The 15,620-nt window shown below is 42.7% G+C and overlaps 1 protein-coding gene across 3 annotated transcripts in view; it reads left to right on the forward strand.

Moving 5' to 3' along the window:
* Positions 1-15,620, forward strand: part of drosha (ribonuclease 3 drosha) — a 277,020-nt gene that overhangs the window by 159,273 nt on the left and 102,127 nt on the right. For all 3 annotated transcript variants that reach the window (XM_037413695.2, XM_075879566.1, XM_075879567.1), the window contains 3 exons: positions 7,079-7,157; positions 9,102-9,209; positions 13,220-13,358. In XM_037413695.2, the coding sequence (XP_037269592.2) occupies positions 7,079-7,157; positions 9,102-9,209; positions 13,220-13,358 (326 nt within the window). The remainder of the gene's footprint in view (positions 1-7,078; positions 7,158-9,101; positions 9,210-13,219; positions 13,359-15,620) is intronic.

Below are 15,620 nucleotides of genomic sequence, written 5' to 3' on the forward strand. Positions count from 1 at the left end.
ACTTAGCTGGAAATGACTTAGCTGGAAATGCTTTAAAATTGCATCTAAAGAGCACAAGGTGCCTGTTAAAAGGTCCAAAGTGTGCAGTCTTCGAGCACCTTGCCGCCGATAATGCGCCGCGGCTTGCCATTGTTGATCGCATGAGTCAAAGAGTCTAGCCTCACTCTTCAAATAACAACAGTTTCTCTCGCTGATGCAGCGCTAGAAATAATAAAAAGAGGCACGCTTCTGCGCGTTTCTCGAGCGCCGCGACTGGCTTTTTACGTGGTACGGATCGGGGACCGCCATTGGCTGCTGCGCGCCTGTATGCGCTGTGAAACCTATTTGCGGGGTCCATGTCTTGTCAAGCAGCGTAGCTGAACAATGCTTTCCTCGTGTAATTATCTCCTTTATGAATGAAAAAAGGAATTGCTCGCAAGTGAAAGCCGTTGTGCGGCGTGCTCTGTAGGAATAGGCTACGAGCAGCTGGTCCGATTTGCGGCAGTTAATTTGTTGGCTTGCAAAAGCCAATGCGTCAAAAGTTATTCACACTCGTCAGCCGGAAAGTTCGTGATGCGGCAATGGATGACGTCAGCGCCAATCTTGCGAGGACGAAAGAGCTCGCAGTCAGAGAGAACTTAGCGGGGACGACATTGCCAATATGTACGATGGTATATGGCACAAACATGGCCGCAAAATGACATGACACTGCACTTAGTTTGGATTTTGCAGTCCTGTCGAACTTCTTCCTAGCTTGCAGTTGGCACAAGGCTCTGCCAGATAGAGTGGAAGTTTGGCAAGCGTTTCATGGCCCTCTCCGTGAGCGAAATGTCTGTGAGGAGTCGGCTTGAAGAAAACGAGAGGGACAAACTCTTAGTGCTGGCGTATTTTAGTCGCAGCGGCCACTACAAGAAGGATTGTTCTTTTTGGTGTGTAAATTTTATCAGATTTAATGATATCTTTAATAAATAAAAACTAAATTTTAACTTTAAAACTCGTTTTTCTCAAAACACCAATTTTGCCATTTTTTCCAAAGTGCCCTTCCTTTTTCGGGCACTTCTAGTGCTCGGATCTGCATCAAATTTTGTTCACATTTTTTTTCAACGTATGACAAATGCAAGTACCTAGTTTAAATTCCAATATTTTATTGTATAATAAAAAGTTGTATGTAAACCTTTACTAGGGTAGGTCAAATGTGGTCTTTATAAATCTATTATGTTTCACGCATATTACATATTTTGTATCTGCTTCCTAATTAGTTATTTGCATTCTACACTTTATTTGAAACTATATGATGATGAATAGTAAAAATTTACAGAAGTTTAGGGATGAAAAGAGGAGGGCAAAAGGGTTAAGGTTTTCAATTTGTCATGTTGCAGAGCTAAGAGTGTGTAACGTGCAAGTAAACTAATTATATATTTGAAATCAGCATAAAAGTTTCATAAACAGCTCAAGTTTCGTTGTTCTAGGGTGAATATTTAAAAAAAAGTGTCTTCGAGTAGTATCTCCCCTTAAAACAAAAGCTGCAAGTTTAGAGATGAAGATGGCTGTGACTTCTGCAGTGGAGGCAAGTTATTTCAATTGTGAAAATACTTTTTTTTCTGGCTTTGCAAGGCAGTCATTTGCTGAAATACTTTGCATTTTAATGCAGTAGCACATTAATACATTTCAAACAAAAGCTGCAAGTTTAGAGATGAAGGCAAGTGATTGCGCTGTTATTTTCTTTCTTTACCAGCACTGGATCTATTGCGTTCAGTACAGTTACTCTCTACTAATAAAGAGCCATTGTGATAATCAAGGAGCCGCATTTGGGGTATGTTCAGGTCACTGCATGAGCTGAGAGCCAAGCATGATTTGAAATTGTGGTTCCATTAAACAATTGCCTTCACCGTGTTTTTTTTTTTTTTTTTTTAAGTGTGCTCACAGCTTGATCACTGTAGAAAATTTGTGTCTATATGCTACGTGGTTCCAGATCTACAGCTTTTTTTGTTTTATTTAGATGTGGAAACATGGGAAGGAAGGTTGCATTAGAGCCAGATATCCAAGCATCATAGAATTGAAAATCAACAAATAAGGAAAGAAAAATAATTGAGAGCACTGTACACATTTGATCACCAGCATACAACTCATGCCTTTGTGGGGAGAATCCAAAACATATAAGGTAGTCTCACTGATTACCACAGGTAGTGTAAAATTTTTATGCACTCTCAGGTGATTTGATCATGAACTGTATTCATCAAGATCACTACGAGATCAGGAGAAACATTGATGTCAGACAGTTAATTAGGTTTGTGTCCACTGAAAAATTTCTTAGTCCACCCAGTGAATGCCTGCAGTGGCCATGGTCCAAGCACTTTGCACAGTGTGAGAGGTCGTCTATCAAGTATGTTTAAAAGGCCAGTAAACAACCCCAAGGTTCAAAAATTGTTGTAAAGAGAAATATGTGCACTTTTACTTCGTGAACACGCTGCCACAAGAATTTTGTGGATACATGCTATATTAAGGAAGGTACAGGGGCTAGAACATAACGTTCAGCTGGTTTCAAATTTTCGCACGGTCTCGCCACCCTTTTCCTTCAGAGGAAGGGGAAGGTGTGGCCCGTCGTTGTGACTCTGCTCACTTCGGCAATGTGACAAGACATCAGTGATTGACGTCATCGGTGAACTCGATCAGTGGCAACGCGCTTCCGCTTGCTGCGATGCCTGGTTGTTTTCCGTTCACCCCGTGCCAGTGCTTCTCTGTAGCCTAGTCGCTCGATTTGTAGCCGACAACGATTTGCAGCAAAACTGCGTTCCAAAATGCGGACATGTAGTTGGCCTGATTTTTCTGGAGTTCAATTTTTTGGGAGCAGACTGCTGCGCCATCTGAGAGCAGCAACACAAAACACAAAGAATGCGGTTAATAGTGGGTGTGCCTATCAACAGGTGGCACGACAATCTGCTCACTCCCAAAAACTGGGTCGATGAAGTGTCTTGATTTCGATGCATTGAGCCTATGGGGAGTTTCGCAACTCGAATGATTGAATAGCTCTGTTGTAGCTGTGGGTGGCAACAGGAACTGTCAATGACTTCACTGCTGTTTGTTAAGACCTGGTTCAGACCAATCGACAAGCTGCGTGCTGCGTCACGTCGCCGATCGCCGAGTTGTTGTCATTGCGCTTGCAAGGAAATCGGTCAGGCGTAGGAAAGGATAGCGGGAATTGTTTTTCGAAATGGAGGCTGCGCACGGTGTGCAGCTCTGTAATATTCAGAAAACGTGATCGCTACGGTCTACTATGCGAATTACCGTGCTTGTTTAGGGGGTTTAAAAAAAAAGTCGGAGCCTGTTGACTGGCCTTTTAACTGATCATGCAAATGAGTACGCTGTTCTTTGTATTGCTGCCGTTGTGCCATTACATGCTTCATAGATGCATGGAAATTATTACAGAGATTGCACTCTGGGGCATTCTTCGATGTAGCGCGATCATCGAGGCGTGTATGCTACATATAAGCGTTGACTGTGTAGAAGTGTGTAAAACATGTGGTCAATCTTATGGTTCGGTGCAAACCATAGGAACTTTGTACAGAAGTAAATACTTTTTCCATTTATCAAATGATGTGTCAGCATAGTTTGTACTGCGAGAAATAAAGAACATGCATGCTTTCACGCATCCTAAATGCTGTTATAACTGTCAATGTTGTCGTCAGTCGAAAAAGTCCCACTGGCTTGCAGATTTACAATGCTGATTTTCTCGAAGCCACCATTTGTGCTCAAATCATACATTGATGAGCAATTAGCCGCGCTGCCGCGGGGATTTTTCATTCATGGACTACCTAACCAGCTGTGCAATGACGTCGTTCAGGCTAAACTGCATAGCAAAAATTGTGAATCAAGTGTAAGACCCAGTCTTAAGACCTCTTTGAATGACAGATCCAAGGGGTGGTGATTGTGGGGGAGGAGTGTTTAGCCATTCAACCACAGTCACCCCGCACTTACACGGGGGGCCGCGCTCCTTTCACCTAACCAGGTGGTTGTCCTCTGTCATCTGGCATGTTTGCAGGAAGACATATTGTCGCGAGAGGAAACAATAGACAGGAACTCTAAGTGAACGACTGTTTACTCAGCCACAGCAGCCCTTCACTTCTTCGCTCTCCTCTTCTGCCACCAACACCGCGTGGGATTACCCTCTCCCCAAAGAAAAAAAAAAAGAAGACACATCGCGTGAATGCCGCGGCTCTGAAAAACAACAAAAGGTAGTAAAAAATATCTGTGTCCATTGAGAAAAAAGGACGAGATGAAAAAGAAAAAAGCGAGAAAGAAATGTACGTGTGTCTTGAAGGGAAGTGCCACATCACAAAGTTCTTGACTTGCAGTCAACGCGAATAGTAAGGCTTTATCCTGGAGACGTGAACCACATCCGAGGAGTGTGGTCTACAAAACGGCGCGATGTGTCTGCTGACACATCGCGCCGTTTTCTTCACCTTCAGTTCACCCTCTTCAGTTCACTTCACCGAGGCGATGAAGAACTCGGTAGGGTCCGAAGTACTGACATAACTTTTCTGAGCGTGCACGTTGACGTATAGAAGTCCAAACTCAGACTAGGTCACCGGGTTTGTATATTACTGCTTTGTAATGGGTGTTGTACCGGCGAACATCTTGATTTTGCCGCGATAAAATGCGAAAGCGCACCAGCTGCCAGGTGTCTTCGGCACGCTGAACAAATACATTTGCGTTTGGAGTAATCGTGTCCGGCAAAGTTGGTTGGAGCATGGTGTCAAGCATTCTGGTGATGTCGCGGCCGTAAACCAGACGAAAGGAGCAAAGCCGGTGGTTTCCTGCAGGGCCGTATTGTAGGCAAATGTTATATACGGGAGGATTTCATCCCAATTCTGCTGATCCTTGGTGACATACATCGAAAGTATATCTGCAGTCGTTTTGTTAAGGCGTTCGGTTAACCCGTTAGTTTGTGGGTGGTACGCAATGGCTGTTCGGTGCGTCGTGCCGCTCAGCAACAGGATCTCTTGGAGCAACTGTGTCGTAAAAGCAGTACCACGATCTGTGATGAAAACAGCGGGAGTACCGTGGCGGAGAACGATGTTCTTGATGAAAAAGTCAGCCACCTCGGAAGCAGTTGCTCGCTGGGCGGCCGACTCCACCAGTCTGTCGCGAGAGGAAATGATAGACAAGAACTCGAAGTGAATGACTGTTTACTCAGCCACAGTAGCCATTCACTTCTTTGCTCTCGTCTTCTGCCACCAACACAGCGTGGCAATGTTTTATTCCCTAACCGTGGAAGTAGCACGGGTACTCATACCCACCAAGTTGACAACATATTAAGCTGAAAAATTTGTGAACACCGGAATGTCGCTGAAGCCAACATTTTGAAAAGTGGACTTCTTCAAGGCTGCCTTGAAGAGCATCCGTCCCCTTTAAGCTTGAATAGATCACTGGCCCTGCCCCCTTCCTACCAGTGTTATTTTTCAAGAGGTTTTTGCTCAACATTCAGAAAACCGGAAGTGCTCAATTTGAAGCTCTTGAATGTGCTCAAAGCTCTTGAATGTGAAAGGAGAATGCCAATTGGGGCTCACACCTCTAAAAATTATTGAGTACAATGGAGCATCATCCATAGTGAGTTTTGGTGATTATTGAGTGCATCATCTTTGTGAGCAATTTCAAAGATGTTCTCATTTGCGAAAATTTTTTTGGCTTCTTTCTATGTTGGACTACTGGTTTTCTGGTTAACATCCTTTTTCTTTTTGGGATGACCATTTGACACCTGCATTTGCAGAAACCGTATGTGCATGCTCACCTTGTTCCTAATGCTCCACTTCAGCGCACATCTTGCGCAGCGCATTGGAGCCAAAATGTTACACTCTTTCGTTATTAATGACTGCTCTGTGAATGTTGGCCAGGTTTCTTTATTTACCTTGCAGCAGTATTTCCAGTGCATATACTCATAGGTTCACTGAAAATTTAAACATGTTCTGCTCCAAGTGATCCTCGCTTCTGTTTTGTCTGCTCCAAACCTGCTCTACTGTACTGCTCCAAAACAGACTTTTAGATGCGGAAGCATCTTATACTCGCGCCTTGTAGTGCGCCGTCCGCGCCGTCCGCACCGCTTCTCAAACATTCGACAGCTGACGCGCGCGCATGCGCCGTCGCGCCGTCGCCCACTCTTCCACCATCTGTGCATCCCTTCCTCCTCTACACACCGCGCGTGCTTCACTCCTCCACCATCTGTGCACCCTTCCTCCTCTACATACCACGTTCGACATCTACAATTCTCCTGATTCTCCAGTGGACGCGCATGTGGCGTCGCGCTTCGAGAACATTCAACAGCTGACAGTGCATGCGCCGTCGAGCTGTATATATACTCAAGGTCGGCGCTCGCTCGCTCAGTTGCCACTCGTCGGTTGGTTTGTACGGCGCGTCGACGTCCAAGGTCGCGGTGAAATGAATTCCAACGAATCCACAAACACAATGATCGACGTCCCTTCGACCAGCGCCGCCCTTTCGCATACGTGTGTACGTGTTCACTCATTTAACACCCCCTCCTACAACCACGTTAACTAATTTAGCCATCGACCCAAGTAAGTTGCAATTTAACACCCCATTTCACAACCACGTTAACCAATTTAGCCATCGACCCAAGTAAGTCGCACTTTAACACCCCGTTAACCAATTATATGCTCCGCATCCTCCTCAGTGTTCCCCCGAGGGAAGCTGCGGGCAATTTTTTTTTCTGCTCCAAAAATTGCTCTGAATCCTTGACTGGTTGGACCACCACTGTTTCATGCCTTGTATTACGACATTTGGTATGTTTTTTGTTGATTTTTTACATACCCAAGGCAATCATTGTCTTTTCTAAAATATGGGTCATCGCATTGAAGGTGTGAAATCGAGATTTTCATTAGCAATTATCACTTCTAATTAATTGAAAGTTAAGGAACAGGAAGAGATGCTTCAAGGACAGTGGTCGTGTGACTATATGATTTGAAATTTTGATACTTATCCAGTCGTATGTCTATGGCAACCTTTTACAAAATTGTACAATCTTGTTAGCTAAGTTGTGTAGTCGCCCTGACATGTTTTTTTTTTCTTTCTTTCATATGGACTGCAGCAACTTGAAGAGGGGTGTCACTGTGGTAGTAAGCAGTAAGGGGTTCTACCGGACGGGCATCATGTGTGATGTTGTACAGGTATTTAAAAGTTTCTTGTATTCTTGTGTGAATTTGTTTTATGCGTATATATTTATATTCATTTGCTATGAATAGATGTTTATATGAACATTTGGAGCTTCTGTGCTAAGAAGTGTGAGGCAAACATTACTCTCCATCTCTAAATACAGTCGATCTCGGATATATTCAACTCGACGGGGATCGTGAAATAGTTTAATATATCGATTATTCGGAATACAAAATATGCAGATTTAAAGTGTGAATTAAAGCATTTCAGGCCTCGAAAATCGTTACAAGCGCTAACAACAATTCACTCACAGTAAAATAGAGAACAAGGTGTGAATTGTACGTTACCGCACTTTATTTCACATGAAGATAGTCTGTAAACTTGTCTTACTTCTTGTGCACCATTAAGTTCGTCATCCTCAATATTATTGAAGCATTTCAAATAAGTGTGCTCAGCTGCAAGCCGCTGCTTGCAGCTGTCTTGATGTGAAAAGCCAAAAAAAGTGTAGCCTCCGAGACATGCATTTTAAAACTTAAATCACTAAAAATACATTACGAGGTAGCACATATCTAAGGCCGTGCTGCCTTTCTGCATCACATACCCTGCCCAACTGAAGGTCTTTTCCCTGCTCGCACTGGTAGCCAGAATTGCCCATGCATTTTTTTGGAAGTACAGCAAGCTTAAAATATTTAGACCATTTGTTCTCCCAGATGTTTTGTACCTTCGATGTAGGAGAGGGGATTATTCTGTGTATAGATGATCACAAAGCTCGTCCTTTATGACTTCTTCATCCCCCCTTACGCTTAATTAATGTGGGTAAAGGAAAAGGGACCCTAGAAATAGCACGGGGGCGGTCGGCTAGAAGGCTCTATACAGGGGAAAACTTTCCAACACGTCTATATTTCGGGCATAATACAGGCTTTGCATCTGACCCAGCCTGCCTGACAAAAAATATTGAAGCCCAAGCCCGGCCCGGGCCAGAGATTGGATGACGTCGGCCCGGGTGAACCCGGCCCATGGGCCGGGCCAGGCTCAGGCTTTCGGGCTACCCGAAGCCCATGCACACCTCTACTGTTTAATGCTTAAAATGCACCACTGGCAATTTTGGCTAACTTGTGCTACTATAGGAAAATTTATAATAGTTGACCGAGCATGTGGCGCTCATTCAGAAAAAATGTACAGAACGTCGAATTACTTTACTGACTCTTTGACTAAACTCGCATTCACTGTGACGGCAGCATTTTCGCACAGTGAGGATATGACTCTTTTGGCTCATATAGGACACTTCTGCAGCCGTTTCATTCAAAGCCTCTAAAGTGTAACTCTTTTATCCTTTATAATTCAGCAGTGATTTACATTTACACATTAACCTCACTAACAAAGTCACTTCTGTCATGAAAATACTTATGTCCAAAAATTATAAATCATTATTCGTAACACTGTATTTATGACAAGGCTATTATTTTCTTAGTTCATTATAACCGATAATTGGTTATATCAGAATTCATTACAATGAGGTTTGAGTGTATGGCATTATAACATAATCTTAGGGTTGTCTGCTACTTGTAAAGCAGACAAACAGTCTCTCTCTAAATAGCATTTTTTAGTTCAGCTTAAAACTGTCCCAGATAAACTGAGCATTGCCAAAAGCTGGGTGTGTTGACTATTCTTTTCAGGCTTTAGTTCAGCAAATACAGTGGAACTCTTATGAGCATCCCTTATGAGCATAAATACACTTATGAGCATCCCTTGGGTGAACAAGACATGCTGGAAAAAAATGTGTTTTCGGTTTCGTTCGATAGGTGGCGCTGAATTTTGAAAAAGGTCTATTATGAACTCTTAACCATAAGTAGTCGATGCTGTAAATACATTAGAATGAGAAACAGAGATAGCACTAAAGTTGCCTTTGTTAAATTTATCATGCAATATAACACCTATTTATCTTTATCATCATACAGCACGCTCTGCTCCTTCCTGTGCTCGTGTGCCACCTTCGCTTCCATAAGTCCTTGGACTTCCTCGAAAGCATCATTGAGACAGAATTCAAGGATCGTTATCTTCTTCAGGTGGGCTATATGATCTTTCTAGGAAAGACTGTATAAGTGCACAGAAAAAGGGACAGAACAAATTTTTAACAGATTGCTCATTGGGAACTTCTCCACAATCATGCTCATGAATTCTCTTCAAAAGTGGTCTTTTGTGTTTTCACGGGAAATCCTTGATGTATAATGTGTTGGTGTTCACTTCTGTTTAGTATTTTTACGATGTGATGCAAAGTAATGCAGTTAAGCCTTGATGAAATTACTTCAATATAATGAACTTCCCTAGATAACATAGTAGTATTTAACTACTATGTACTATGTACTACTAATTATGAAACATCATGTACTTCCTTCTTAACTTCAACATAAGCAAGCTTTGCTTTCTTATGCAGAATTCTAATATAATGAAGTTAAATTGTTGCAATATATGTTCGATAGCATAACATAAGAATACTCATGGGCTTTTCATGGTTTTACAACATGCAAGGCCTGCCGTAATACTGAATAAATGAAAAAAAGAAATGTATTTTTTATAGCATATTTCTTTATATAATAATAATAATTGAAAAGGGTATGTTTTGCTTCTGTTAAAGTTGTAGAAGTGACTTTCAGGTTGGCTGGCAACGATTTGGTGTCGATCACTGGCATTCGCCACGTTCAGTCAAGTGGTAAAAGCTTGCTGTATGAAGAAACCTTGTAATACTGAATGCATCCAGCACAGCTATAATTTTCAGTATTATGCAGTTACCTTGTGTGTGATGTCTTCATTTTGTAGTACCTTCACAACTCGGAACATACATAAAGTTATGTGATCATCTCAAAACATAGAGTTGGATTACGTCACCAGTGGCGTAGCTATGAAGAGAGAGATTACAGCCCCCCCCCCCCCCTAGAATTTAAAAAATTTTGCTTGCACATATACATTAAACTCTCAGTAAACGGAAATCTGTTAAACAGAACTACTGCTTAAACGGAACTATTGCCTTGGCAATTCTTGGTTTTGGGCTTGTATTCTGCACCCATGTTCTTCACCTCTCAGTCAACAGAACATATTTTTCCGGTCCCTTCAGGTTCTGTTTACTGAGAGTTTACTGTGTATATATATATATATATATATATATATATATATACACGCGCACACACATACAATCGCACGCATTAACCTGCATGAAGTATGGTGAAACCCTCCCCCCTTCACAAACAAAATTTCTGGCTGCACCCCTCTTCTTCACTGATGTTCAAAACTGGAGGGTGGGTGATCACTAAACAGGCAAGGATTTTTCATTGTTGACATTGTAAAATTATTGAAATAGATCTTTTTATTTTTTATTTAAATTTATTTCTCAAACTATTCAAATATTCAGACATTTTTTCAGATCGCTTGTATCCTAAAACTTTGTGACCAGTAACAGTATGCGCTGCACTCAAATTTGCATTGTGAAACTAAAAATTGATAATTTTGGGGGTTTAACGTCCTGAAAGCACCATATAATTATGAGAGATGCTATACTGGAAGGTTCTGGAAATTTCAACCATTTAGGGTTCTTTAATGGGCACCTAAATCTAGGCACATGGGCCTCAAGCATTTTCGCTTCCATCAGAAATGCTGCCGCAGCGGCTGGGATTCGATCCCGCGACCTGCGGCTCAGCAGCCAAGTGCCTTAGCCACTAGACCACTGTGGCGGGTTGCATACTGAAACTGCCTGTTTATGATACAGAAAAGGCCGCATCGTATGTCCTTAATGGTTATAGCTTCAACCTATTCTACCAGGGTTGGGCATGTAGTGGATTTTAGAACCAAATCAAATACGAATCGAATGGTGCGAACAGTTTTCAAATAGTTGGGTAACTATTTTCAAAGCAGCCCAAGATTGCTAAGGTGACAATTCTCAAACCACCCCAAGAGTCCTGAAACATTATATTTTAACAAAAAAATCTGGAAGATGCTGGAAATCTGGAAGACTATGGGACAGCATAATCGCCTTCTCAAGTGCTAGCCTGCCTTCGATTTTTGGTGCATGTTTCAGCCATGCTCCGTAAGGAAACTAATGACTCTGTGCATAACATTGGTCATTTTAAACTGTCCTAGAATGCCTATAGCAATTACGTTTGTTAAGTGCCGAATATGCCATAATTCTTTTGAGAATAAATCAAGGCCTTATTGTGTGTCCGTAAGGCAACACTTGAACCTGCTCAGTTGCCCACTTTGTCGTTGTTTTTGCAGCTGATGATGATTAAATATGTCTAGCACCTTGTCATGGGCGAGCCTTTAAAGCACCCATTGGTTGTGCAATATCATGGCTCTGTAGTAGATCACCTGCTTTTAACATAGATGGTCTGGGTTCTAGTACTCTCACTCTAACCACACCTTTTTATTTTTTATTTTATTTGCATCTTTCTTGGTTTTCAGTCACAGACATGGTGATTTTTCACTTACAACCAACGATGACGACACCGATGCCTGAATTTCTGCGAAAATATTTATAATCTGTAACCTAGGAATGCTAAAATTAATTCTAACCAACCGAAAATACCACAAGTACCACAAAACGCAGGCGAGATAGTACAAAGTGGCAACTAGAGCCTGCCAAATACCGTACTTACTTGCATTATTCACACACTTTTTTTTCATGATTTTGGGGTTCTGAGAAGGGGGTGCACACATTACATGGGGATTTTCCGAATGCATGGGAAATAATGTGCAAAAGTCCTAAAGCATGTGGTATATACATAAAACAAAGAATTTGGAGCACAAACAAAGTGTGCTAACAGAATTAATCCATACTTTAACCAGTCAGATCCGGTCACGCCGCGTCTAATCGGAATGGCTAATGGAGAGGTCTGATTGGGAATCATTGTTGCAGCCGCTGTCACCGCCTTCCCAAAGCATGTCGTCTTCGGTGCCAGCGAGCTCGTTTGAATGCCCCATTTTCTCGAAGCTCTTCTTGACAATGCTGGGAGAAGCCAGGTCCCACAACACGGTCATACCAGACGACCTAACCTTTCGCACATAGTTGAAAAGGTTAGTGGCAGGAAACTTGTGTATTAGCTAGTGCCTACTCCTCAACTTACTCCCGTACCGATTGTCACACGTTGAAGAACTTCATGTTGAAGTGCTTGGCGGCGGAACCGTTCCCGTTTTCCTCGACCCACTTTATAATAGCGAACTGGACTTTCGTTGCATATTTAATTATTGTAGCCTAATGCGAGGGGACAGTAAAAGGGTGGTGGATAGATGGCGAAACCTAAACTTGCGAAATCAAACAGGCGTGCGTTGCAGTGCGGACAGTTACAAATGCAGAGAATGAGGGAAACAGTTCGCGCTCCAGGCCCTGGCACGCCTCTGATGTAGAAAATAGTCTGTGCCGTGTCGCAAGCATGCATTGTTACGTTAGAAGAGATAAGTTTGAGAGCGACAAACACTCGAGCATTTTCGATGACCCGTCAACAGGTCTAGGTGTTAAGGTATGGTATTGTAGGGACCGTAGTTTGGGGGAAGTCCTCTGAAGAAGGGACTTTGCACTTGCAGCCTGTTTAATCTATGACTACGCACACCTGCTTGGCAAGGGGTGCACCCGTACAAAGCTCCAAAGTCTCCTCATGTGCGTACCGGCTCGCTGGCTCGCGCGGGTCGGGGAGCGCATAGTACATAAGTATTTTTTTTTTTTTTAAGTAAAGCTGGGTAAATATTAGAGGTGCGCAAATTATGCGAGTAAATATAGTAGTTCTGTCTGCTGTTAAGCTCGATGAACTTATTTACGAAATCACCTGCCATGACCATGTAGTATCCCCTAATTTGCAATAACTAGTCCAGAGGTGGCTTCCTTGCGTTCTGCCCACATGGTGTGGGGCCGTGTCTATTTATTCAGTAGCGCCTGCCGGCTAGATCAAACTCTGCTTAATTCGATCAGTGTTGTAGTCTTGTTCAAGTTCAAATTAATGAGCTTTTATTGTACCAGAGAACAAAATCTTTGTGATTAACTCTGTTGATGCTATTTTCATTTAATTTTTATACTAATTTTGATTTCTTGCAGCTGGCATTGACACACCCATCTTACCGGGAGAACTTTGGCACAAACCCAGATCATGCACGCAACTCGCTGACCAACTGTGGTATCAGGCAGCCTGAATATGGGGATCGACGGATACACTATCTAAACACCCGGAAACGAGGTAAATTTACTGTGTTTAAAAGCTTCACCAAGACTTTCACCATTGCATTTGAACAGATACAGTGTTTCCACGCCACTTGAGCCAATTTCATATGAATGCAAGCTCCTGTGCAAAGCAGTAAAAATTGACCAAAATCGCACTGCGATGCATCAGGATGGCTTCAGAATGTGTAGCGCAGCTGTAAACATCAACAGCAAATTACTTCAGCCATTCACGTTTCACACATCATGCGACAGTTTTTCACCATTTCTCTTTTTATAAAACGTCACTTTTTGGTGCTTCCACTAAGTCTCCAGTTCACTGATGCTTTGGGCCGTTGTGGCTGTTGCTGGAATCCTGAAGCAGTTCTATCAATGGATAGCCACTGTAGAGTGCACTACGTGCACTAGTTGTGGTAACATTTAAAACATAATGTATTTTACCACCTATGCGCCAATCCCAACAGACGAGTGAAAAAATTATTTTGGCATACAACCTGCATAAATAACTGCAAACAGATGCTGCTTCAGGCAATTCATTCAACTTGATTTTTGTCACATAACTGTACACAATATTGTTTAAAATGGCATCTGTGAAGACTGAATTATTCAGTGGGTTTGTTCCCCACATTTTCCATTTCTCTGGCAACATAGTTATAAGGCTTTCAGGAAGATAACACAGCCACTTTACTAAATACACTAGTGCCGGCACAGAACTAAACCATAGCTCTGGTGACAGACGTGCAGCAAAGCAGCATTGATTAAGTTTAGCAAGCCTTACCCCAAAGCCTCGGCAGTGGATAGCAAGTCATTGTTAGTCGTCAGTTTTAGGCCAAAGTTTATTTACACAAGCTGTACTTGAGGAACACAAAAGCAGCAAACAGCCCTACCAAGTTCGTCTTTGTGCTTAGTGAACGCACTAGTTTTAGCTTCAAAGGGCAGCAGTTCGGGCAAGTTGCTGTTGCACAACCTTTTCATGATTTATCACTACTTGGAAAGGGCAAAGGTAGCAAGAAAATGAAAGGACTGCACTAACATTGACAAAATTGCAATGCAGTATTAAGTGCTACTTGCATTCAAGGTTTCACTTAACAGCATTGTGACTATGCGCTATAGGTGAACACTAAACGGGCCCGTGATGTCACCCTGTTGTGACAGCTTTGTGTGGGCCCAGGTGCTCAAGCGACAAGAGATGCGACGTAAACAACGACAGCCTGTTTCTACAACATGAACACACATATATGAAGGACTTACAGTAACATAAATGATCTTAAAATCCTTTGCGATGCAATTGTTCCTGCACTTCCTTAGCTACAGTACTATGTTCCTGCGGCCCTGACGCAGCGCAGCTATTTCGCATACCACTACACATGAACCACTCACACGTCGCTGTCTACGAGATGGTCCGACGTGTCGCCATGTTGCCTTGAGGTTGTGGTGCTGCTGTCACAACAGTCGCTGGGATGGCTGCTTCGCTGTAGCGTGGCTGGCCTCACGCATGCACCTGGAACACCGGCAGACCAGTCCTGCAGGCCTCAGCTTGCCTGGTTCGGTGGCCCCCGGAGTCGCCAACTCGCTCACGGTCTCGATGGTGACGTTTGCACCATTGTCGCCCTGCATCGCTTGAGTCCCAGTTCGCTTTGAGGCTACCCATGAGAGGTTCAGCGCCACAACGGACCGGTAGCCGTCGCAACCCTCGTTCTCTCCTGCTGTCCGAATGCCTCGACCCGCCTGGCTTCTCGAGCGTTCCAACCTCCTTCGTCTTCTTTCCGCTCCCTCATGAGCGGTGCCGCCGTGCACCACACACATTTTCGACCTCTTTTGACCTCTAAATCGTTGCACTAAAAAATGTACTTCACTCATCACATCTGTACAAAATTAACAGTACGTTCTATCACAACAGTGATGAGGAGCCTACAAACAAGTTTTATTTGCTCCTGTGGCTGTCAGAAACAGTGGACTTCCATATTTATATGAGTTATCAGAATAACATAACTTTGAAAATCATGAAAATTTCTGCTACCTTTCTTTACTGACATATAAGGAACAGACTTTTTAAAATTTGTTAATGCCTGGCACTAGTCCAGATGTTATATTTTTGTTCAATTTCTACTACCGTATTTGTTTTTAAATTATTTGACACTAGTTATATTTGCTTAAATTTTACTTCAAATCAAAAAGCATATATTTGTCACAAGCGTCATGAAATTTAACTGCTGTATATCCACAAACCAACCCCACCCTTATCTTTGGGGTTCAGTGTTATTTACCTCTTGAACTCTTT

The sequence above is a fragment of the Rhipicephalus microplus genome, chromosome X, assembly GCF_043290135.1.
Source record: "Rhipicephalus microplus isolate Deutch F79 chromosome X, USDA_Rmic, whole genome shotgun sequence".
NCBI lineage: Eukaryota > Metazoa > Arthropoda > Arachnida > Ixodida > Ixodidae > Rhipicephalus > Rhipicephalus microplus.